This window comes from Giraffa tippelskirchi, chromosome 7 (assembly GCF_054371585.1).
Source record: "Giraffa tippelskirchi isolate mGirTip1 chromosome 7, T2T-mGirTip1v1.2.pri, whole genome shotgun sequence".
Classification (NCBI taxonomy): domain Eukaryota; kingdom Metazoa; phylum Chordata; class Mammalia; order Artiodactyla; family Giraffidae; genus Giraffa; species Giraffa tippelskirchi.
In genome coordinates, this window is record NC_137281.1 from 82156657 (window position 1) to 82182000 (window position 25344).

At 48.9% G+C, this 25344-nt stretch overlaps 1 protein-coding gene across 4 annotated transcripts in view; it reads right to left on the reverse strand.

Annotated features, from left to right (window-relative positions):
- Positions 1-1834: 1834 nt before the first annotated feature.
- Positions 1835-25344, reverse strand: part of ANP32A (acidic nuclear phosphoprotein 32 family member A) — a 38356-nt gene continuing 14846 nt past the window's right edge. For 2 of the 4 annotated variants that reach the window (XM_081511929.1, XM_081511931.1), the window contains exons 2-7: positions 9792-9941; positions 9440-9562; positions 6968-7166; positions 5455-5552; positions 3258-3321; positions 1835-3057 (exon numbers count right to left, since the gene is read on the reverse strand). In XM_081511929.1, coding sequence (XP_081368055.1) covers positions 2996-3057; positions 3258-3321; positions 5455-5552; positions 6968-7166; positions 9440-9562; positions 9792-9941 — 696 coding nt within the window. In that variant the 3' untranslated portion in view covers positions 1835-2995. The remainder of the gene's footprint in view (positions 3058-3257; positions 3322-5454; positions 5553-6967; positions 7167-9439; positions 9563-9791; positions 9942-25344) is intronic. The other 2 variants (XM_081511930.1, XM_081511932.1) reach the window with 2 other exon arrangements.

The window sequence follows — 25344 nt, forward strand, 5'->3', positions numbered from 1 at the left end:
TGACCCAGGGATCTTCTGCACTGGCAGGATTCTTTACCACTGAGCCACCTGGTAAGAGGGATTCCCTTGTAGCTCAGTCGTAAAGAATGCCTGCAATGCAGGAGAATGGGATCGATTCCTGGGTGGGAAAGATCCTCTGGAAAAGGCAATGGCAACCCACTCCAGTATTCTTGCCTGGCGAATTCCATGGACATAGGAGACTGGAGGCCTGTAGTCCATAGGGGTCGTGAGAGTCAGACACAACTTAGCGACTAAACCACCACCACCTGGTAAGAGGGCTGGTGCTGGAACCACATCCCTGGTTTATTCTTGATGCTGCTTTTATCTGACTGCATGACCATGGGCCTGTCACTCCCTGAGCCACCTGTATAACAAAGATTATGGCACCTACCTAAGATGGCTGTGAGGATTCAATCAGGTCAATGAGATGCGATACCAGGTATTCAGCAAGAGCTCAATGAGCTTACGGCCTCTCTCCCTCTGGTTGAGCTCCCTCTTCCTACTTGCCATACATGACTAAGCCCAGAGACCTAGGTTTCACCCTGCCTCCTGCTCTTCATACCTCCAAGTTACTGGACCTGTTTTCCTCATTAGTAAAATGGGCACAGTAAGACCTTATCTCAAGGGGTGATGTGACTGCTTAATATGACTGACACAGACAAGGTTTTCCTCCCTGGTTCTCATCGGCACTAACCCACCCACCATCATCCATTTTACAATTTATTTCCAATCTATGTGAAATTAACTGATTCTTAAAAGCCCTCATAGAAGGGGTCAATATCAGAAAAGCAGACCAGGCTTACGTGTCTCTGAATTTCACTCCACTCGCATGTTCCTTTACTAGCTCTGGGAGGCAGAGCACGCCTGGCCAGTTTATCCTCACAGTCCTGATGCCAGGCACAGCACCTGGCCTCTGGGAGGCCACCTCCTCAACCTACACCTGAGCCAGAAAATGTCGATCTGCTCCGAAGAAGGGGGCAGTAGGTATCTGGGCACCACCCAGAGGGTGGGGTGGGTCAGTCTCTCCTGAGAAGCACCTCTTTCTGCTGGAATTGCATAGGATCTAGGGCTTGCTGTGAGGTTCAAGCCCTTATGGCGGAGAATGAATTTATGGGTGTATGTATCAACTACCAGAGTATGTGGTATGATCTTCGGAGAATGAATTTATGTGTGTATGTATCAACTACCAGAGTATGTGGTATGATCTTTCTGGAAAACACAGAACCTTGCACATGAGACTTATAAATGTCAATTTTTGGTACGACAACTCCTAAGCATTTGGACTATGAAATCCACAAAAAGTGTAACACAATGTCTAGTGGTTAAGTAGAAAATAACCTGAATATCTTACCATTTGGTTAGATAAGTAAATTAATGGACTACTGCAAGGCATTTCAGGTATATGCTTTTGAAGCCTCTTTAGAGGGAGAAATTATCAAACACTAAATGAAAAAAAAAACAAATTTGTTTTGTACATTCCTTTGGTTTTCCTGTATTCTTTTTACAGTCTGAACAAAACAACAAAATATACTAAAAATAAGGTCCCAAGGCTGGCTTTTTGGTGTTTAATAAACCTTTTTATATCTTTTTAACCCCCCCCCACTTCCCTGCCCAAATCAAATCTTTAATGAAGACTGCACACCAAGTATTGAGTTGAGACCCAAAGTAGCCAAACTTAGTATATCAGGTTACAAATCTTATAAGAAAAACTATTTTATCAGGTAACCAATGTGAAGCTTCCTGCCCCCCGCCCCTGACACCCATCAGCTAGCAGGTTATCCAGACGGCATCTTGGACCAATGGCCTATTGGACTCAAAGAAGCCACCCCCAAAAAAATTGTATAAAAAGATTTATTGAAATTTATCAATGACAAACAGACATAAAACTCAAAGTTTGGCTCTTCTGAGAGGGAGGAAAACCGGTGCAGATGTTCTTTTATACAGATGAAACATGGGCTAGGAAGTCACACATCACTTGGAAAGCAAACCAGAAGAGGGACAGGAAAGCAAACCTGTACATTCACTAGGAATTTGCAGTCATTTCAGATTTCCACTAGGTAAGAAAATACAATTTTGTGTTAAGTTTTTCCGTGCTCGGGTGTATGAAAAAAAAACCCAGCCGACATGCAGCGTCTCCCGTGCCTAGGTTTGTAAAAATGGTCTAGGCCGAGCAGGACACGCAGAAGAATTCTCCTGTCATTTTGTAAAACAAAGCGTCCTAATATTTTACAGAACAAGATAGGGACAGTTTTGTATTTTTGTATCTTTGAAAGAGGTTGAAGTTTGAGGGTTTGCTTCTTCTCTTTTAATTAGAATTACCGAATCCATTTTACTCCTAAACTCTGAAGCCTGCTGTTTCCAGCTCTCTGGCTCATCACTCAAGAGTGACATCAGAGTCTTCTCAGGAGAGCAAAGCCCACAACCGTCTGGGAAGAGAAAGGGGATGGAAGACGGGGAAGGTCCCCCGACCAGTGCCAAGATTCGCCTTTAGGTTGCTATTTACAAGCCAAGGCGCTTGCTGCCTCTAGCAGGCCCAAGAAACGTGAAAATCATGGGATCTGGAACAAGAGGTAAGACGCGGCTGGTGCTCAGCCCTCCTGGGCTTTGAGAAACCAAACTTGAGGCCAGCCCTGGCCTTCCAATCAACTCAAGAGACTTGGGAAGTGTCAGGAAATGTCAGAGATCTCCAAATCGTCCTCTTTGAGGGTAAGGAACAAACGTTCACTTGTGTGTACTCAGCTATTGCATTTACAGGGACAGAACCAGACACAAAGAAAAATTAGGGGAAAAAAATAAAGAGTGGCAGTAAAAATAGTATTTTATTCCACCCCCTCCTACCCTCCCTCCCCCCACAACCCCCAGTACACTTTTCCCCTCTCGTTCCCACAGCAACGTTACAATCAGAAAAAAATAAGTTTCGGGGGGCGGGATTTGGGGGGGTACGGGTAAAAACAGTCAAATCACAATAGGAATTTTTCAAAATAGGTTATTCCACTTAGTCATCGTCTTCTCCCTCATCTTCAGGTTCTCGTTTTCGCTTCTGACCCCTTTCTTCTTCTGGAAGAGTAAGGAAAAGGCATTCAGGTTAGACACGGATCTCGCCTCTGACTCTGTCCACCCGCCGGGAAAGCAGGGATCCCAAGTCTAGGACGCTTTGCTGTCCCTGGCAAACTGAGGCCATGTCCTCAGGGCCCAGCAATCTACTGTGAAAGAAGGGGTTAGCCTGCTACCCTCGGAGAGTAAAAAGGCTGCCATACCACCAAGTTCCTCTTCATCTTCCTCATCGTCTACTTCCCCGTCGTTATAACCTTCCTCATCCTCCTAGAAGAGAAGATGACATCGGATATTAGGAATGCCCTGGCCTCGGGACATGGGGAAAAAGCCACTTTCCCTGACACTGAGCTCAGAAAGGTGAGGGCCAGGTTCTCAGCACCCCCAAGGCTGGTCAGGTGAATCTAAAGCAGAGGTTCTTTTATATCATGGACCACCTTTATGAACCTGTAGAAAGCTTTGAACCCCCTTTCCAGAAAACACCCATATCACATACAAACCTGCAAGAATGGGGAGTAGGGGTGGATTCTATGCCCAGGTTAAGAATTCCTGAACTGAAAGTCCTTGTAACTCGGGTGGCTCTGCAGTGTGCCCTCCCAGGGGAACGAGCTCCCCCGCCGACTCTCCATCACATGAAGTAGGCCAAACTTTCATCTGCCCTCAATCTAGTTTTGGTTCAAGGGAAAACCCCAACCAGATTCTGTGGGTGAGTCCAGCCTCACCCTACCCAGACCCTTCACTTTCTTGCAAACTTGGATCACTTGGAGAAGAGGAAAAATGCAATGTCCTCCCCTCTCCCCGCCTCGAAGAAAATCACTTCCAGCTTCTTGAGATTCACCAAGGGGTGTGAATTCACCCTCAACCCAGGACCACACTTTATGCTGCTCGTGGGGGTCCAGGCTAGTTGAATCTGCATGAATACTGTTCCTGAAGCACCAGGCAACCCATTGTTTAAAAAGAACTTGGCAATAGACTTCTTTTTATCAAGGGAAATATCCTTTCATAATGTCACCAAATAGATCCTTAATCAGTCTGTTTGCTAAGACTGTGTGTGTGTGTAAGCGCTCCTTTACTGGAAGCTGGAAATCTGCAGATGGTCAATGAGATTACAGAAGAAGAAGAAGAAAAAAAAAAACACAACACCACCACCCAATCCCAAAACAAAAAATCCTCTGCATTCTGAAGGCTCCTGTGACAGGAAGAGCAAGGCCATTAGCCAACATGCCTTATTGCCCTGTCCTGGGCGGGGGAGCCCATTTTGCTGTCTCTATTTTTAAAATACACAATATTCTTTAGAGGTGAACTTAGCAGCCTGCACCTGGGCAGGAGAGACACCCAGCAGCACTGCTTGGGGGGAACCAACCCTACGTCACCAGCTTTTCCTCTGACCCTGAGCTGCCTCTCCTCAGCATAAGGGGCCAGCCAGGAGGTCCCACCTGAGTGGGTCTGTGTGGCAGGCAGGTGTCCGTGCCCTTGATGGGGAGAGACAGGAAGTTAAGGGAGAAGGCAGGTACCTTGTCTGTGCTGTCACCATTTTAAACCTCTCTCCGTCTAACTTTTGCAATCAGATTTAGAAAGCTGAAAAGTTAGGGAAAATGACTCTGCTCTAGAAAGACTCAGAACATCCATCCAAGTACAAAACCAGGCACACAGAGCCAGGACCTTGAAGGGTGTGAAAGCCTAAAATAGTAAGTGGTCAAACACTCCCTGTCCTTAGGGATTTTACTTACAAATTATTTTATCCTCTTAACAATCCAGTGAGTTGATCCCTACTTACAACCCAGCTGTAAAATGACACCTATGAAGAAATGGGCTCAGAAGGTCAAGAAACTTGCCCAGGGACACACAGCTAGCAAGTGGTAGAAATGGGCTGCACCCTGTCACAGACACATCCCAGACCTTGTTAAAAAAGAATGCCGGCCAGTGTGTTAAGATAATGGCACTTTATCCGCTGTGTGCAGGGGGCCCTTGCCACCCTCTGATGTGGAATCCAGCAGTGTCTTATCCTATTACGCACCAGTTCAAGGCAGTCCCTGATTTTTCCCGAGCATACTGTAAGTGCTCACTGAGTATCTGAATTAACACAAGAATGCAAAAAGGTGGAAAGGGGGGACGTGTACTCTATAACTGATTCTCACATGGAAACAAATGCCAGGCTGTCCCAGCAGAAGAGTCCCCTCCTTATTGGCCTCCAGAACCCCCTCTTTCTTTTCCAGGGCTGACTGCAAGGCTTGCCTCTCCCAAATCAGCCCAGTAACAGGCCCTAAAATGATTCAATACACACTCAGGGCTCCTGGCTGCTAAGGCCAATCGGTGAGGCAGTTAGTGGGACCGATTCAGACGCAGCAAAGGAAGTAAGGAGGACTCCAAGAGATGGTCCCCCAGCCCAGCCCAGCCTCTTACCTCTTCCTCTCCACTCACGTCCTCCTCTTCCCCTTCCTCCTCCTCGTCCTCGTCCTCCTCGTCTTCCACTACCTGAGCATCTTCATCATACTCTTCCTCTGCGAGTGGAAATGGGGACAAGGACAAAGGGGTGGTGAGCTGATCCCTCTTTCCCACAGTCCAGGCCCCAGGTTGCTGGGCCTGGCACAGGAGATGTACTCTTTGATGTAGGGGCCACAACTCCCACACCCACCCAGCTCACAGCCTGGATGCTTTAATGTGACTGAATACATCCTGAAGTCATCCAAAAGATAAGCATCCTAGAATGACCTCAAAGGTAAGCCCTCTTCCCAAGTATTCTGAAAAGGAAAGATCCCACATGGAGGCTAAGATGGCAGAGAAAATGTCAGATTGGGGAGCCAAGTTACAGGGCCCAGGAAAGCCAAGAAGTCAATCATTCAGAGAGAGCATCGAGCCAAACTCTACAGGTGAGGAAGCCGAGTCCCAGAGGAGAGAAGTGACTTGTTCAAGGTCACACAAGGAGTCAGTTGCAGAGCTGGGCTTAGAAGCCTGGTCTCAGGATTCCAGACCTGAGACTTTTCTGTCCCAGCACAAGATGGAACAAACTAAGGCAAACAGGATTTCTAAATACCTAGTAAAATACTCCCACCTAAGAAGGGAAAAGCATTCTCATCTGTGAATTATTCAGCAAAGTCTCAACCCTCAATTTCGGCCACAAAGGCCTGCAGGGAAGTGGCACTGAGCTGGCAGCGTGGAGAGGAGATGAGACGGGAGGTCCTCCCTCCTTTTCTTTCTCTCCTTCCTGTAAGTCCCTGATTCCTCACTGCACCACTAGGGAGCCCAGTGTGCTGCCTACAACCTCCTCTGCTTCCAAGATCCCTGGGGCTCCTGAGTCCTCACCCCCCAGGTCCTGCCATGTGGTCCTATGGGCGGCAGCCACCAGGGGGCCCCACAATCTCTCCAGCCATGACGTCACCTCCACCACTGGACCCTAGATGAGGAGAGGGGACCCTCAGGCCTTGCCCCACCTCCCTCCACCTGCTCATCTCCTCCCCGGAAGCAAATCCAAGAGCAGTGTCACACTAGAGAGACACAGTAGGATCTCATTTTGGGGAGGACTTTGGAAAAGGGAAAAAAAGTGAAAGGAGCATTCAGATTTTTTTTTTTTGATGTGGACCAATTTTAAAGTCTTTTAATTTGTTACATCTTTTCTGTTTTGTTTTGGCTTTTTGGCTGCAAGGCATGTGGGATCTTATTTCCCTGACTAGGGATGTCCCTCAGATGGTTTCTAAGGAGTTACTATGCAGTTGGAGAACCTCAGATGTGTCTCTGGGCTCAGGGCCTGTTATTATAGGGGTGTCAATCAATGAGACAGACCACGACAGCAGTAAATAAAGCAGACAGCCTGCTCCCCTCCACAGCTCTAGAAAGAGGTCAACAGCTCTCAGGGACCAGCGACGCCCTGTCTGCCCCCCTGTAAAACCCGGCCTGGCCTCTCCCTGGCGCCACCCACCGTCCTCATCCTCTTCGTCGTCGTCCAGGCCCTCCACGTAGCCCTCCGCATCTGAGTCGGGGGCCTCCTTGTCGTCCCGGTCGTAGCCATCAAGATACGTGAGCTGTGGAAGGAGCTTGAACACGTTTTCTCGGTAGTCGTTCAGGTTGGTCACCTCACAATTGAAAAGGTCTAAGCTCTTGAGGTTTTCTAACTTTTTCTGCAAGGAAACAGCGAAGTCAGACAGTGAGTGGGATGAGGAGACAGGTGGGGGTGACGTGAGACAGCATGCAGAACTCACAGGTGAGGAGCAAACCCTGGTTTGGCTCTGCTTGGCTGTGTCACACCTGGCTGGGGAGCCTCCTGTTCATTCATATGAAAGATGGGGGGTTGGCCCTGAGGATCTTCAAAGCCTCACCCAATGCCAACACTTTGCCAAAACACTGACAAGTTTGAAATTAACCCGGGGCTTTCTTGGTGCATAAGCCAAGAGCTCTGGAGCCTGCCCTGTGTCTAAGGAGCCAGAGAGTAACTGAAAAGGCCACAGGAACGCAAACTACCTCCTTCAGGGAATAATAATAATGGCAATTAATACTGCACTTTGTGTATTAACTCAGTTTATCCTCATCAGACCGACAAACTAGAAATAATTATTAGTTCATTTTATAGAAGAGGAAGCAGAGGGCAGAAAATTGGGTTTTGATCAGGCAGTCCAACTTCAGACCTGTGTTCTTACACTCTGCAATACTGCCTGTCAAAAAAGACAAGAGAAAAACCAATGAAGGATCCAGATTTTGTCCACAGTACTTAATACCAATGGGTTTAACTGATGGGTTCTAGTCCATGTTACACTTGTTGGTGGCTGGATTCTGAGGCCCAGGAAGTGAAAGGATCACACAGCTGGAAAGAAACGGCTACATCTTTCCAGTTCCCTCATCTTCCAGGAGGAGGTATCCCACCTCAGGCCAAGTCCCTGTTCCAGTGGGGCCAGGCCTAACTGGTGATTAAAACTACTGCCCCTCAAGGTCAATGTCAGGAACAAGGTCATTCTCTTGAGATTTCGTGATTTGAGACCTGGTCATTTTCAGCAGAAGGTCAAGGGTAGGGAGGGTGTTTGGGCTGTGGGCTGGGTGGGTGAGGCCCGCCTCTCCCAACGAAAGGCAATTCCCCACTCTCAGGTGTTGGTGCAACAATCATCACACCGATAACCAGGGAAGAAACTACAAAAGCACGAGTATTCTAGGCCAAAGGGGTATTCTAGGCGTGGGCATACACACAGTCTCCATATGCCTCCCAAAACACACATATACAGAACTTCAAAGATTTTTTTTCTGTTTATAATAAAATTATGAAATCGAGGATTCTACCTAGATAAATAGAGTTGCTTTCCCCTAGGAGATCAGTAGAAGTCCTAAAAGAAAGTTCTGTGGGAAATCTATTCTAGTAATTGACCCCATGCCACAGATGGGCAGGTAAAGCCTGAGTCTGGAGGAAAAATGCCAGCCTCCCATTCTGCCACACAGGTACATCAACCAGGCCCTCAAGTATCCACAAAGTGCAAGGAAAGCTTTTCAGACAAGAACCCAAACTGAGAGATGACCCAACTGCCAGCCTCTATACCCAGAAAAGGGAAAGGTGCAAACCTGGCCAAATACCCTTATGGCCTTTTCCTGGTTCTAAGGTGACCAACTTATGAAGTAATTCTTATGTATATAGTTATGCTAAGTGTCAGTTTAATGCAGTAGTATTTCTATACTTCAAAAAATAGAAATCAATGATTAATCAAAAATTAATCAATGGTACATCTTACAGCTGATTTTCTTAAAGTCAAGTGAATACAGTCCTTTGGATATGGGTAACAGAGAAATTGCTATTCCGGCCATGACCTGCCCTTTTCTAGTGAGTGTATCTGGGTGTGCTCAGCTCTATGTGGACAAGCAAAGGAGGACATGCTGCCCAGGTCTTTGAGTCCGTGGTCACCATCATAGCCAGGATTGCTGACCAGAGTCACTCTTCTCTATACCCTTTGGAGAAGTGCATGGGGCTCCCATACTACACAGCTTTCTGTCATCCCAGGGGACTTGCATCAGGACCGACCCACCTTCAGAAGCACCAGCCTCTGAACAGTGACCCAAGGAGAAAACAGGCAGCCACCTTCAGGGTCAGCTGAGTTCCTGGATGGCTCCTCTCTCCCCAATGAAAGGCACAAGCCAGGCTCTAAGCCTAAAGAAATAACAGCTTGGGTTTCCAAAGCTGAGTGGAAACTCTGAGAGGAAAAGCACTAGGATTAGAAATTGAGACCTGGGTCCTACAGCATCCTTCAGCCTCTTGGTCAAGCTCTCTTAACTTCTCGAGGCCTCAGTTTCTCTATGGACAAAGCAGAATTCTACCTCGTAATTAAACACAAAAAGCATGTCATACAAATGCAAAAGTAGTATTCCTTGGTATCAACCCCTCCCACCCCAGAGGAGAGGGGAGGCCTCAATGACTCACCAGTGGCTCTATTGTGCTGAGGTCTTTAATTTTGTTGCCACTTAAATTTAGATGCGTGAGGTTCGGACACTTTTCTGCCAATACTTCCAGGCCCCCTGAGATTCTGTTATCACTTAGTTCAAGCTAAAAGAGGCAGGGAGAGAAAAACCAGAAACGACTCTTAAAATGAAGGCTCTGGGCTCAGGCGTTCAGCTCCTCGCAGACAGGCCAGGAAGGGAGTCAGCTCAGGGAAGGGGCAGGTGTGCTGGGGCTCGCCCTGGCCCCCCTTCACTTATTTCTCAACTTGGAGAAATGACCGGGTCCTCCTCCCCAGCCCAGTTCCCAAGCACACCTGCGCCTCCACTCTATTTACCTTCTTAAGTTTGTTTAACTTTGGTAAGTTTGCGACTGAGGTGAGACCGACATTGATTGTACTCAAGAACTCCAGTTCTTCAAATTCATCTGTGAGGCCTTCGATTTTGCCTTCATTCGACCGACAGTTGTCCAGGACGAGCTCTTTTACCTGGGAAGGGAAGGAGGCTGTGATTCAACCGGGGTGAGGAATAGGGGTTGTGGCCAGGGATGGGGGGAGGACAGGAGGCAGACCGGGAAGCCTCGCAGCGCCAGTGCCCACCCTGGTCTTTCTCTGCTTTTAGCAACACTGAGGCGGGGTGGGGAGAGGTGCTGGGGTGACTAGAGCTGCAGAACCAGGGTGCTCTTCTGGACAGGAGTCTTGGCTGGACTGGAGAAGACAGATCTAATAACCCCACTGCTGACAGCAAGGCTGGGAGTTTCTTTCCAACCCTGCTGCCGCACCTCAGCCCCCAGGCTCTCCACTGCACCAGCCACAATGCTGTTAGGGAACCTCCAGGCCTTGCTGTTCCTTCTGAGCCCCTCACCTCAGTGTCTGCCATGGTCCCAGCCTGACCACCTTCCTGAGGCCCCCTACCTACTACTTTCCCTCCTCAGTCTCCACCATCCTTTCACCTCTGAGTCTGTGACCCTCTGCATGTGGATGGGTCCTGGGATGTCCCTGAACCCAATCCTGCCACCACAGTCAGAGCCAGCCCACCCAGCCTGGCAGTCATCACCTGGTCACCGGCTTGGCCTGCCCCACAGTAAGGGCTGCAGACCAGGGACCCGCCAACTCTCCATTCTGTAGACCAGTGCTGTCGAACAGAAGTTCCTGTGGCAATGGAAACCCATCCAGGAGAGGAGCCACTAGTCACATGTGGCTGGTACGGTGAGACTGAGGAGCTAAGTTTTAAATTTTATTCAGCTTTAATCAATCAGAGTGCAAAGAGATACATGAAAGTCACCATATGGAATACTACAGCTCTAGATTTTGCTCTTCAGGTCCTGAGAGTTGATGCGAAAGAGAATGGACATCCACAAGCCCAGGATGAACCCACATAGAAATCCTGAGCTTGGCAATGTTCAGAAGTTGGTCTTTGGAGGTACCTCTGTGGCCCTGCAGGCCTCCTAACTCCCTGGAGGTGGTTCTGCCCTGTTTAGAGACCTTAGATCCCCTCTCTTATCTTCTTACCCAGAAATTGGGCCCTAAGCCCTTTATTTCGAATGAGGGAGAAAGAACTGATGAAGAGCTACCATCTCACTGGGTTGTTAAAAGGCAGATTTGGCTACAAGAGAGGGTCCAGGGTCCAGCACAGATGGTAGGGAGACAGTCTGAGGAAGAGTCATCAGCTCTCAGGCCTGCCATGACCCAGGGGTGTCAGCAAGGGATGCCAGGGTGCCTGGCCTGCCACCAGATGCCCAGAGCTTTCCACTCCTGCCCTGAGCTGATAGGGAGCTGCTCCCCAGCCTTCCATGGATGGTGGGCGCCTTAAAGGTGATCCCTTCTGGCTGCACCTGGTGCTTGACACTGCACCCCCACCTGCCTGATCTCTGCAGCCGCCAGGAAACGTGTACTGATGTTGCCTGGATCTGATGCTCCCTGGGACTTCCATCCCTAGGTTTGGATTTCTCACCCATGGGTCACGCGGTACAAGCCTGTCCTGTTGACAGCAGTCCTGCATTATCATTCCTGCCCCTCACAGCTTTTTTTCCTCCTGGATAAGCGAACAAGGCCTGTCCTAACCAGCCACTGTCCAGGGCTGCTCCACCTCTGAGCAGGCCAATCTGCCCAGGGTGACTGTCCGCCACAGTGGTCCTCTTACTTGGGCATCACTGGGACATATGTCCCCATGGGAGAAGAGAATCCACAGCAGGCTGCTGGGCCCCTCCCAGGGAGTCTGCCCTTGCCAGAGGTCGGACTAGGAGAGCTCAGGGCCTGTTTGGGCCACAGCGCCCTGCAGGTGCCCTGCTGTCTTCTTCCCTGGTGGAGAGAGGTGGCCTGCTCGACTCAGGACAGCAGCAGTTTGGCAGGAGGGGCGAAGCCAGGTGCAGCAGCTCCTATCCAGAGCCAGCAAGCTCTCAGCCAGGCACCGGTGCCAAGGCCCACCTTTCCCTTGGATCTGAGACGGGGGAAGTTAAGTCCTTTCCCACTCTTCAGGGGAGGACAGATGTCCAGGTCAAGCCCCCTTCTCAAGGTCACCTGCAAGAGATGGGGAGTAAACCCCATGAGGCCTTCTGCCCTAGGGCAGGAGGTCAGTGCAGAGCCAGGAAGCCAGGCCTTTGGGGAGCATTAGAGGGAGATCAACTGTCCTGGGGAGGGAGTGCTACTTCCTTCATGGGCAGTTCTTGCTGGGGTCACATGGCTAGGCTCCTTCAGTCACTCCTTTCCTTGAAAGGCCCTGGGAATTCTTTAAGTTCCATTATAGAAAGACAAATATGAGGAGGGTTTCCAGTCCACCTTCAAAGATTTCAGACATGTGGTTCTCTAGATGGGTCAGGGCTTCTCTTCTCATGGCCATCAGCCAAGGAGGAGGCCTAGTAAGGAGGGGGCCAGGAGGTGGTGCTGCAGAGTCAAGGGAATTCCTTCCGGAAGTCTGCCTCTTTCCCAGAATGGCTCAGTGCTGCCTGGGAATTCTCCAGACAGACCCAAGGTTCCAGTCCCAGCACCACGCCCAAACAGGTAGCCATTCCTCTCGGGGACAACATGCAAGATACCACTACTAACAACAATGATTGTTTCTTTATTAACAACAATCAAGGGCTCTTTTCTGAGCCCTCAGCAGGCACTCTCTTTGCAGGCACTGCCTCATTTGATCCTCATAATCGCCCCATGAGGTGCTCCTGGGTGCTGTCCTATTGTACAGCATCAGAACCACTGATCCTAAAGCTGCAGGAACAGACCCTGATGGTCAGTGTTGCCACAGATGAGGAGGGTTTCCTTGCTGTTCCCAAGCAGGGCGCAGGTTCTCCCAGACCCCCAAATTCAATCCTACAAACTACCCTGACTGCACCTAAACCCCTTTCAGCCCCTCTCTAGCTGTTCCACTGGCGGGATGGGGGCTACTCCCAGCTGTCCCCACCCTGGTTACACTTCCTCGGTAACCAAAGCACAAAACCTAACCTAGCCCCCATTCCAATGACACTGCAGTCAGGAGCAAGGATCTGGAGAAAGGCCGGGGGCCTGAGACCCCGCTCCTCCCCAGGGAACAAAAGGCTGCTTCCTGTCACTGGTCACTTGGGAGGGAGAGCCTGTGGTGTCTGGAAGGCCAGGTGGCTGCTCCAGGTCTGTGGGGCCTTTGGGATCCCCACGGTTTCTGCATTTCCTTCCTGGCAGGGTTTCAGCACAGTTTGGGGAGAGATCAAAGCAGGTGGGGTAGGTGGGCTGAGGCTTACACCCTGAGGTTGCTGATATTACCAGAAAGCCCAAACCACGGGGGAAACCCACAGTTTCTTTGTGGGGTGATGAGTCACATCGGAGATGGCAGGTAAGCAGACTGTGATGTGTCTGTAATGGACCAAACAGGAAAAAACAAAAGGTCCAGTCCAACAGCTGACCTGTCGAAGGCATGGCATCCAGCCCTGCAGGGTAGCCATTCCTGCCTCCATGCAGGGCCGCGCTTTCTTACAGCTCCAGGGCGTGTTTCAAACGTCCAACCCACCCCAAGCTTCCTTAAATTGACTCTTAGAAATCCTGCCGCAATTCCAGCCCACTTCCTCCCGTCTCTCCTTAGTGCTGCTGCTGCAAACCCTTCCTCCATGGGAAGAGAACATCCTTGTTACATCCAGGGTGTGTTCTGCTTAAAACAGAAAAAAAAAAAAAAAGTAAGGCCCATTCCCCCCTGCCAAACCCTGGGTGTGAGCTAAGCGCAAAGTTAAAATTAAACTGAAAATTTGTACTTTGGGTTTAAACTCTCTCCCAATTCCACTGGCCGTTTAAAAATACCAAAATGTGGTTACTCTCTCTAGAACCAACGACTGGACTTGCTCTGCTTCTATTGGGAGCTTTTCAGTCACCCCAATGACAACCCTCCACAGGAGGGTTTGGCTCACTCCTCAAGTGTTAACACCTAAGAGGTGTCTGCATATTCATACTCGGGTCCCCCTGGAGATGCCAGCAGGGAGGCACTGAAGGTTCCTAAGAAATCAGACTGCCCGGCTCTGGCATTTCCTGAAAAACGTGTCCCCAAAGCAAGACGCGGCAGTCATTTCTCACCAAGGGGAGCTGAACCGTCTATGATAAACATGAACACATTATTACTCTAAGGAAGAACCCGTTGCTTGTTTCAAAACTGTGAAATCTTGTCTTCACAGATCTCTCAAATTTGACCATTTCTCTCTACTGCCAGCAATGTGGTCCTGTTCATGGTAGTCTAAGTCACTCTAGGTCTGCTTCTGCTTCCAAATGGGGTCTCTGTGACAGCAGGAATGCTGGACTACTGGGAACAGACCTCCACCTGGAGGCCCGGCCCAGCTGGCTGAATGACCCTGACTCTATCCCTGAGGTCTCAGGCTCTACCTTGCAGAAAAGGGACAATGATATCTGTTTAGCCTATAAAGCACAAACTCTGGCCTAGAAAACATTCTTGGCTTCCCGCCACCTCTGGGAAAAAAAATCAAGGTCCTAAACTGACCTAAGGAGGCCTTCTACTCTCAACCTCAGCCAACTTCCTCCAATTTCATTGCCCCCCCACCATACCTCTCATCCTTGCCTACAGACCGAGTTAAGCGCCCCTCCCCAGGAAACCTTCATCACCCGCTTCTGAGCATCCCAGGGCACCGAGGGCAGCTGCCGCATGAATCATTTAATCGTGTATTAAGCACCCGATCCTCCTAGAGGTCAGGGACTGTCCTTCTCCGTAATCAGCCTAGTGGGGAGCGGACAGCCGAGCAACTGCTTAACAAATGTCCTGTTTATCGTGCCGGGCGTGCACTAGGTGCCGGCGTGCAAAGGGAGACAAACCACTGTGAAATTAACAGTGCAACTGGTCTGACACAGGTTGAACAAGCCCTCCCTTTTATAAACAATAACAACGTGTTCTGGTGTGTTTTGTGTCCGCCAGGCAAGCCCCGTGAGGAGCTCGGTGAACAGTGCACCCTCCTCTTGACTGATCCGGTGCTCTGCATGCAGGTTCTCCTGCCCGTAAGAAACCCCCTCTCTCCACCCAGCAAGCTCCTGTGACACTGTCCATCTAAGCAGCGGAGGGGACGCAGAGCCAGTAATGATCCACAGCTGGGGTCCCTGCCAGCAGGAGGTGTGGTGGCAGGCTAGGAGACAGACGGCCGGTAAACAACTCCGGTCCAGTGTGCCAGGTAGCAGGCCCGAGGCTGGAACAGGGTGCATGTTTCACATGCCTCTGCCCGGAGAGGACAGGCATGCTAAGCACAGGCAGGAGGGACCCAGCAAGACCAAGAATCAGGAGGCACTCTAGTAACGCCAGGGCTGGCCAGATAATCTGCAGGGGCCAGTGCAAAATGAAGCTGGAAGACGCCCTTGCTCAAAAACTGTTAAGAATCCCCAGACATTGACAGCAGCGCATTAAACCCAAGAGTGGGGAAGGACCTTCTAAGCGTGGGGCCTGTGTGACCACACAGGCCACATGCCCATAAAGCTGGCCTGGATTTAAATGGACAGCTTGGGCCTAAAGCAAAGCCCTCCGAAGGCTAGAACCAGGGAGAAGGAAGCTCAAGAAAGGACTGTTTTTTATTTTCCCAGCACTTCCCGAGGCAACATAGAGAGATGGACAGAAGGTAGGCTCTGGAGGCAGACCGACCTGGCTCAAGTCCAAATTTCCCATCGCAAACTCATCACCTCACTTTTCCTGAGCTTCTGTTTCCTCCAACGACAATAGTGCCATCACCTGGGGTTGGATTAGATGAAATAATGCACGGAAAGCACCCCCAGCTTGGAAAAAGCCACCTGCCTTCTCCTTGACCCACAGCCACCTTCACTGCTGTGTCCATGGCCAAGGGACAAGAATGGGTGTCAAGGCAGGCCTGCAGCTCTGAGTCACCTCTGCTGCCCGCAGGGCCCTTCCGTGGAATGAAGGCCTCTCCATATTCTAGAGAGCTGAGAATGGTGTGCCCCGAAGACAGGCCTCTGGATTTTATAGCTACACCTTGTTTTCTTTAGTTTTTCCCACTCACCTCGAAGTCTGATCTTTCCTTTCTCCAAATGGGCATGCAACAAATATTTGTAGCTTTGGTTTCAACTTTGTCAGTCCCTGACCAATCTAGTTTTCAGGTCCCAGCCTTGCAACAGAAGAAGACTTAGATCAGATTGACCCCGTGTTTTTCTGGTGCTCGTGGGTTTTAAATAGGTCAGCTTTTAAATGGGCCATCCCCTGTTGCAGATCCCATTTCTAGCTTGAAGGCCAACCTAAGACACCAAGGCAGCAGGGAAAGGGGCTTCTTCCCAGAGGTGTTCCATAGGAATGATAGATGATTGTGGTTTTATCCTTTTAACCATAAAATCTCTAGTTTTACTTAACAATCAGTGTGGCAAAACCTGCAAAAATCAGTCAGGTTCCATGGGGGAACCGTCAGGCTCTGGGAGAAAAGTTGGACATTGATTTCAAAAGCTTAGAAAGGCCTTCTAGGATCATCTAGGTCAGTGGCTTTCCGACCACAACCCACAGTAAAAAATACATCGACACCTTGGCTCAGCACACGTATATTTTTGTGTGTTCACATGCACACACACAGAAACAAAACTTAACCCTGTTACAATTATTCTTTTCTATTACATTAAAAAAAAAATAAACGTGACCCATAGTTTTCAAAATGTTGCTCTAGTTTAGCCCTTTTTTTCTAGAGGAAGCAGTAAGGTTCAGAGCTGGCCGAGAGCCCAGGAACCCCAAGCTGGGTGATTCTCCTGCCACAGCACACCACTGCTCTGATCAGAAATCACAGTCCCCAGTGGAAGGCCCTGGAACCAACCATGAAGCTCTCTCATTTCTGCCAACAGGAGGTTATTCTGCAGCCTCAATGGTAGCTAAGACTGGGATCTCCACACCACATAAAGATCTTTTAAATTCTTAACTAAGGGGCAGGGTCCTACCTCACTTTAACACAAAAAAAATCTCTCTAAGAAAAAAGCATCTAGGTCTCTGGATTTTGTTTGTTTCCTACAATAGAGCTCTGAAGGCACTGGGTGGGAGCACATGGCCGCGGGAAGTCGGTGACGCCATCATTATTTTAGGGAACCATGGAAGGCAGGCTGAGGCTCGCTGCGCCACTAATGAAGCTGTCGGCAGGGCCCGGGTAATAGGCTAAGCGCTGGCTGGGGGAGGGCCTGCATTAACATAAACCCTGTGACTGGCTCCCTCGCCGCCTGGAACCGGCTTCCTACCTCCTCCCCCAAGCGTGGGGAGGACTCAGCTTCTGCCTCGGCAAGGCAAAGACAGAGGAGCTGGTGCCACTGCAGATGCTTCCCCGGTCAGAAGAACAGGCTTAGGGCGATAAAGGGAGGACTGGCGCAGTTGGTGCAGGGCCTGGGCTTTGGGCTTATCAGAGGGGCCTGGCTGGGCAGCGGCCCCTCTCTTGTGTTAAGCCTTTGCTTTCCTCCTCTAAGCCTCACTCTTTCCTTCCAGCCAGTCAGTTCCACCTCCTTCAGGAAGCCTTTCCTGACTGTCCATGCCTTGACCTAGCCATGCTTAATTTAAGAGCAAGTGAACAATTCCCAGAAGGGGGGGGCGGCGGGGAAGGCCCAGAAGGCTGTTTGGGAGAGAGGAAGTGGAGAGGAGTCAAGCTGGGTCTGACTTTAGTGTGTGTGGGTATGTGAATGTGTGTACGTGGTGGGGAGACAGTGCAGTGGGAACAGGGGGAGATGAAGGTTTTAGAACTGGTAAATGACATGATCAAGTGAAAATTTAGCAGGCTGCATCTTTTAAGTAGTTGTCCCTTGCTACCTTCAGTGGGTACTGGAAGGTATGAGAAGTAGGAGTTGGAAGCAGACCCCAGTGACGGCTTGGTCCTGCCGGGTTGTGTTTGAATGGAGACCAGGAGAAGGAAGGGGGGCAAGAAACACAGAGGTATAGTGCCAAGGATGCTGGTCAGGAAATCTGATGACCTGGACTCTGGGGCCCACTTTGCCACTACTTGCTGTATGCCCCAAGGGGAGTCATGTCCAACTCTCTGGGCTTCTGTGGTACCCTAATTCACACACTGGACAGACAGACACAAGGATCTCTTCTAATTACAAAATTTTGAGGGTCCGTCCACTTTTAGTCTTAACCCACATCCAAACTCAGTCACTGGTCCCCAAAAGGAGGTAGGAGATTTTATGGGCCAGAGAAGCCCAGTATTCATCGCTGAGATGCCAAAAAGGAAATCTGGGCCACCAGGCAATTATCTGGATAATTACTGAAATTCTAAAATCAATCATGTTGTCTCTTAAAACACACCAGGATCATAAAAACAGCCCCCAGGGCTCAAGGTGTTGGTTGGGTTTCCAATGTGGGAGACTGGCACCGCCCGTCTGATGCCTGCCACCTTACAGGACAGCTGGGAGCAGGCATCTCAACTCATGGAGTTGTTCGGCCTGCTCTACAGTCCTGTGGTTCATAAAACAACCATGACATCCATGATTATCCAAGAGCCACAGCACTGGCCTGTGCAACAGAAGACCCCGAGGAGACTGAAGAGCAAGGCCCAGAGAGCAGAGGGGTACATCTGACACGACCTTCCCAAAATGCTGTTTTGATCACATCAAGTCCTGTCACTCCTTGTCCAAAAGCCTCTAATGGTCACGGGAGTCAAGTGTCAAATCCAGAGGAAGATCCCCAGCCCCCTGACCATCAATGACTCTGACTAAAACCCTGTGCCTCTTTTCAGGTGTGTCCCTGCCTCACCCGCTGCCAGCCTCCCTGACTTGCTGCAAATGCAGTGACACCACCTGGTGTTTCTTTCCCATGTTACACTTTACAAAGGGATTCCCCAGGTATTACACTTCACTGAACCCACAGGCAACTGGATCCCACCCCAGGGAAACCCCTCCTTGTCCACCCACCAGGGTCCTCAGGGAGCCGCAGCTCGGCCACAGGATGCCTGGCCGTCTTTCCTCCTGTGGTCTTTCCTCCAAACAGTCTTGCTAAGGTCTGAGGTCTTGGTGTTCCCTGCTGGTGCCCCGCCCAGAGGCGCTAAGTCGTCCAACTGGACTGGGTCACTTGAGAGGAAAGGATGGAGTAGGGGAGGGCAATAGTTCTGACCCTTCATTCACTTTTGAAAGCAAAGCACCTGGCTAACTCCACTGGGGCAAATCAACAAAAGGTACAAAAATGGCTTCCTGGGCCCCCGAAACCAATTTCCAGGGATTTGAGCCCAGCTGGGCTGGGACCACTTGTGGAAATCCCACTGAGTCCTCAGTCAGCAGGGTCTGAAAAGAGAACACAGCTTAGGGTCTCTGCCATGGGTCTGGTGTGGACAGTGACAGCTACCCACCCCCCAGGTACCAGGTGGATGAATGGTCTGCAAAACAGAAGTTAATTCATTTCCTCAGCTTCATCACGCGGTGATCCATAGGCCGGCAGTTCACAGCCCCTGCCCAGCCCAGGCGAGCAGCACAGCCTATCTAAGACGACACCACACCTTCAGACACAGGCCTGGACACCTCCCACAGCCCTTGTATGGGCCTCTGCCTAATTTCCAGCAGAACCAAAAGACCCATATCACATCACTGGGAAACCACTGGATCTAATCCAGCTCTTCGGGCAACTGACAAAGCCAGGTGGAAACCAATCCTGCAACTTACCCAGGGTCACAGAGCCCACTGTGGAACTGAACCCTGGACCATTCTTATCCTCCTAACTTAGGGCCCACACCCCAAAGTCGCAGGTTTCTCCATGGTGATCTCCTTGAAGCAAGAGGAAACAGAGGAGGAGAAAGAGAACAGCTGTCAGGAAAAGAGCCCCAGGCCTGAACCTGACCCTCTCCGTGCCTGGCCTGCCTCTCCACGTGGCCCAGGAGGGCTGGCAGGGCAGAAGAGGCGGGGGAGACTCAGTAGACTGGAGAAGAAGCCCTCGACCTTGGCCTCCTTCCCTGCCACCTCTACCAAAATGACAGCAGCATTGGCAATGACAGGAGCCGAGCAAACACCAAGGCACGGAAGCCCTCGTGTCCAACCACCAATCGGAAACCGCTGATTTGGGCAGAAATGAGAACCAATCGTGCAAAAAAACCTGAGGCTGAGGACCGAAAGTTTTCTCTATCCAATACCGCAAAGCAAATTAACCAAGGGTCACACACAAGAAGCGATCTAATCTCTTTCTCCCTTAGAGAAATGTGGCATGTGCAGCTTGCCTTAGTCTGGAAATTAAGTGCTTATGGTAAAAATATTGGTGATGGAAGTGCAGGCAATGCTAAGGAGTAATGTTAGTTCTATATGCCACTAGCTGGAAGGGGGAGCACGGAAGAGCAAGGACGGAATGGGAGCCGAGGGGCTGATGGGAGGAGGCGGGAGGGATGGAACATGGAGGGAGAGGAGCAGACAGACAGACACTGGGAAAAGGACACAGGCAGCCAAAAAGAGCAGAGAGCAAAGTTAAAGGCTCTGTGGGTTTTTCTTTACTTCCAGAGTTCCATCCTCTTCACCTTGATCTTGGTGGTAGAACTTTGCCCGTATTGACTGCATTTTTAAAAAGTACAGTACAGGTTGAACTCGCTGCTGTTCATCGATTTACAGCTGCTTTAATCTCAAAATGCCAAAAACAAAGACAAAATAAAACCTAAAAACCTTTATGATTCTTGAACAGTTGGGGGGGGCTGGACAAAGAGACAATGTAAAAAGAAAAAAAAAGTCTAGGGACTTCCATGGTGGTTCAGTGGCTAAGAATCTGCCTTTCAATACAGCGGACCTGGGTTGAAACTCTGGTAGGGGAACTAAGATCCCACTTGCTGTAAGGCAACTAAGCCTGTGCGCCGCCACTACTGAGCCTGAGTGCCACAACTAGAGTCCAGGCACTGCAACAAAGAGCACAAATGCTGCAACCAAGACTTGATGTAGCCCAAAATAAATAAACAGAATAACATTAAAAAAATAAAAAAGAGCCTAGAGATTTTACTCTTCATCAGAAGCCCATAAAGAAGGTCCCTGCCAAGGTGGTTAACACAGACAAGGCCGTCCCAGGTTGTGCTGACAGAAACAAGGCAGGTGGACCAAGGTCCTCGGAAAGGGTCCCAGAACACTCTGCTCTGACGGGACCAAACCTTAAGTTTCAATGCCTGAAGCAGAACAAACCTGAGGAAGGCGACAAGGGTGGGGAGGCTTCTGAAAACCGTGACACTGGAAGAACAATGGAAGGAACCAGTGATGTTTAGGCCAGAGCCGAGGTAGACTCATGATAGCTGACTCTCTCCAACGGTTTGAAGGAGAGTCCTATGCAAATACAAGTACATTTATTCTGTGTTCTCCAGTGGCTCAAGAGCCACGATCAGTGTGCAGGAATTACAAACAGGCAGTTTTCAAGCCCAACGTAAAACACAAGAGGGTATTTAAATCTCTACAGCTGTCCCACAAAAGAAAGGGCTGCTCTAAAAAAAAAAAAAAAATCAGTGAGTCCCCCGTCCCTGTATGCGTACACATTGGAGGCTGCTCAGTGACTGTCTGCAAAGAACTGTACACATAAACAGCACTGAACAATTATTAAATGAATTAATAATATTGTGTAACGAAGCTCTGCAAAGAGATGAGCCTCAGGTCTTTTCACCTCTTAAAATGCTATTACTTAATTCTTTTTTCTTTAAAGAAGCATTATGTGTTTAGGCCTGATTCACTCATTCAACAATATTTACAGAGTATCTGTCAGATGCTGGGCAATGCCCAGACAGCAGTGGCCAAACCTGGGTGCCTAGTACATGGATTTACAATCTAGCAGGGAGTGAGATAATTAGCCACTATATGTGTATGTCTATACTTGCTGTTGCTACTCAGTTGCTTAGTTGTGTCTGACTTTTCTGGGACCCCATGGACTGTAGCCCTCCAAGTTCTTCTGTCCATGGGATTTCCCAGGCAAGAATACTGGAGTGGGTTGCCGTTTCCTTCTCCAGGGGATCTTCCTGGACTAGGGATTGAACCCATGTCTCCTGCATTGGCAGGTGAATTCTTTACCACTGAGCCACTTGGGAAGTCCATATGTCCATATACAACATATATAAATGCTACAAAGGGGAAAAAAAGAAAGAACCACAATCGTGATGAGAGTGAACTTTACAAAGTCTACCAGGGAAGGCCTATCCAAGCTGAGTTTTCATTGGGAACTTGAAGCCAAGTGAAGAGAGGACAGAGGGAACAGCCTGGGAAAAGAACCCGAGCAGGGGACATGCTTGGTCCTTTTGGGGAACAGCTAGAACAACAGGTGGTGGTAACAGAATTTGTGGGAAGATAAGGAGAGTGGTGGGAAGAAAGCCACTGTCACACGCACTCGTGCACACCCATGGACATTCTACACCTAACTGGTGAAGGATGATGGATTTAACAAGCAGCAGAAGGCAGAACTGTCTGAACCACAGCAAAGGCAGTAAGGCTCAAGACCTGACCATAAGACAGAGATTTCTCTTGCTCTTCCTTAGAGGAAAAAAGGAGCGTTAGTCAGGATTGTGCTCACTCAATGTTTCCAGGTAGAAATGCGCCTTGGCTACACCCCTGGGAAATATCCTATGGCAGAAAGGTTTGCTTATGCGTGTGTGGGTGCGTAAGAAGTAGTTAGAAAATGTGGTTCATTCCAGGCTTTACCGTTCAGAACTGTGTGGCTTTGAGACTTAAATCTCCTCATCTGTAAAATGGGGAGAAGAATATCCCTAAAAATCCCACAGGTCTCTGTGGGACCAGATGAGGTAAACCGTGCTGTCCTGGAGGGTACAGGGAGGAATTTTACAAGCAAGTTTTGTACCCAGAACTTGGCACCCCAGGGAGCTGAGAGGAGGTGTTATGTAGCTCTGATTTCCCCCCACTGCCTTGCACTTAGCTAGCAATAAATGTTTGCTGAACTGAAAAGCATAAAAATAACCTGGGAAAACATTCTGCCATTTTTTTTCCTTCCTATTAAACGGTAGCACTTTGCCAGAATGCTCAGAAAAGTCTCTCTTCTCGGAGATCCTTCACTTTGGGGGAAGAACCAACAGAGTCACATCAGGGCAGAATGTTCGGAGGATAAAGTCCCAGGATGGGGACAGGAACAGGTCTGACTCCTCTGAAGAAGGTTCCTGGCTCTCTGTGTCATTCCAGGCTTTCTCTAACAACAGCCTGAGCTGATCCAGGTCCAGGCCACCAACAGAAGAAGGGACTGCAGACTAGGATAGGGTCAGCAGCTCCTAGAAAAGCCCATGAAAACCAGAGATACACAACATATACAACATGCCATCCAGATGAAGCCTTGATCTAATCAAACTGCCTCGATGCAGATAGGGAGACAGAAGCCCAGATACATAGAACAGCTGAAGTCATTTCCATTCTTTTTTCTTTTTCAGTAATTAACACATTCATCCTCAAGGTCTCAAAACCAAAAAACATAAGATACACAGTTCATTCTCCCTTCCATCCTGTCCAATTAACTATCAAGTATCCTTTCAGAGTTTGTTTACACATATACAAATTCAGAATCTTATTTTTCTTTTATCCCAAATTAGCATATTATATATTGATCTTTGCCTTGCTCTTTTCCATGAAGTTTGTGTTATATATAGTATGCAAAAACCTTCCTGGTTTCTTACATGCACAGTGTTCCACTATGTGGACCTGCTACCATTTCCCTTATTTGATGAGTATCGGGGTTACTTCCAATCTTTTGCTGTAATGTTGCATATACATAAGCTGGCACACGTCATTTTGCATTCATCCAGCTTATTAACCAATGAGATGGAATCAAGACCCCACTTCTGATCTGCAGGGCAGCAGTCATGGAGACTTGAGAGTTCTAGAATCTAATGGGCTCACCACTGTACCCATGTGGACAAGCTATCTTGCCTCCAGCCATTCAATACTACTACTTAGAACCTGCCAAATGCCACTGGTTGCACCAGGCTCCAGTGATAAAGGTATCCTTCCCTTTTGCCCTCCGAGTATCCAGTGTTAGATGGACAGGTAGAAGGGACCACTACAGCAGGGAGAGGCAAGTTTAGTGTGCCTCGAAGGCCATCTGACCTCTGTGGGCTTATCTCTCTATCTGGTAACGGGATGGCCACATCTGCACCTTAGGGGACATTTAAAGGATCAAAACATAGTATCTGCCAAGTACCTGACATGAAGCAAGGCTTAGAGCAGGTGCTCAACAAAGGATAAGTCTAATTCCTGTCACAGGAGGAGTCTTGCTGATGGCAAGGACAGCAAGGTGTTTTAGGCAAAATATATGACACTGCCATGCCGTTCACCACACTTGCCTTACAGAAGGCTGGAAGGCATTATTCGATTCTGAGGCAGCACTCAAGCCCCTAATTATGTCTTAGCTCACTTTTCTTGGAAAATGGTTTGGCTTTCTCCCACTTTCTAGACCCTCTTCCATAGTTTGAGGTCCCCTGCGCGCGGCTCTCGTTTGTGTGCACAAGCTCTCCTGTGTGAAGTGCATCAGAGTGGCCAGACACATATTTGTTAAGGCCCTGGCACAGAAAGGCAAGGATAGGCACGTGGAAAGTTGATTTTCCTGGGATTTCACTGACAAGGATTTAACATAATCATTTAAAGGGAAAAAAATCTAAAGGAGGAAAACCACTGAAACTCACATTTGTTTTGTTTACTCTGAAATGTGTTCTCTTTCACAATAATACACTTAAAAAAAATCAGAAATTCTGGCATCATCTGTTTTTCTTTCCTGGGGGAACAAATGCAGCAGACTTTGTAACAGAAAAATAAATGGAAGTCAGGAATCTAGAGTATTTCCATATTAGCAGCAGCTAAGAGCAGGCAAGAGGTCAAAGTTAAGATGCAAGATTTCATGCACTACTGTGAAGCCAATGACCTGGCTTTGCACCCAGCATAGCTCCTCAGTACTATGTGACCTTGAGCTAGTTTACTAGCTTTCTGAGCCTCAATTCCCTCATATGCTAAAGTGGGAATAACCTCATTTTGTAGTGTTTCTTTACAGATTAAATAAAAATAAATGAGTATCTATGTACCAGACACCATAACAGTTAAAGGCAAACAAAACACATAGAAAAGATACTACTTTCAATACTTAGCAAAAAAAAGATGAAAATCTAGTGCCTTTAATTTGGAAGCTTAAAGCAGAACAGTAGGTATCAAATTATCCAGCCCCCAGAATACTGGGACGCCAGGCTCCTAACAGGCTGATTAATGAAGTCTTACTTCACCAGAAGCTCCTTTCATATTCATGCAAGACGCCTGCTTCCAGATGAAAACTATCAGCCAATTAAAGTTCATCACAGTCCTTGGGAGAGGTGGGTCACAGCTGGATTTGTGACCTAACTGTGGGTTTCTCTCTCTAAAATAAGCCCCGGGACCTGTAAGTCCTGCCTTACCACCCTTCATCAGAGGGTTCGGCAGGGTCTCCTTCTCCCACCCAAAGGCATCTGGCCCCCCAAATCAAGTGGGCAGGCCTGAGAGGTCCAGATGGAATCCAAAAAGT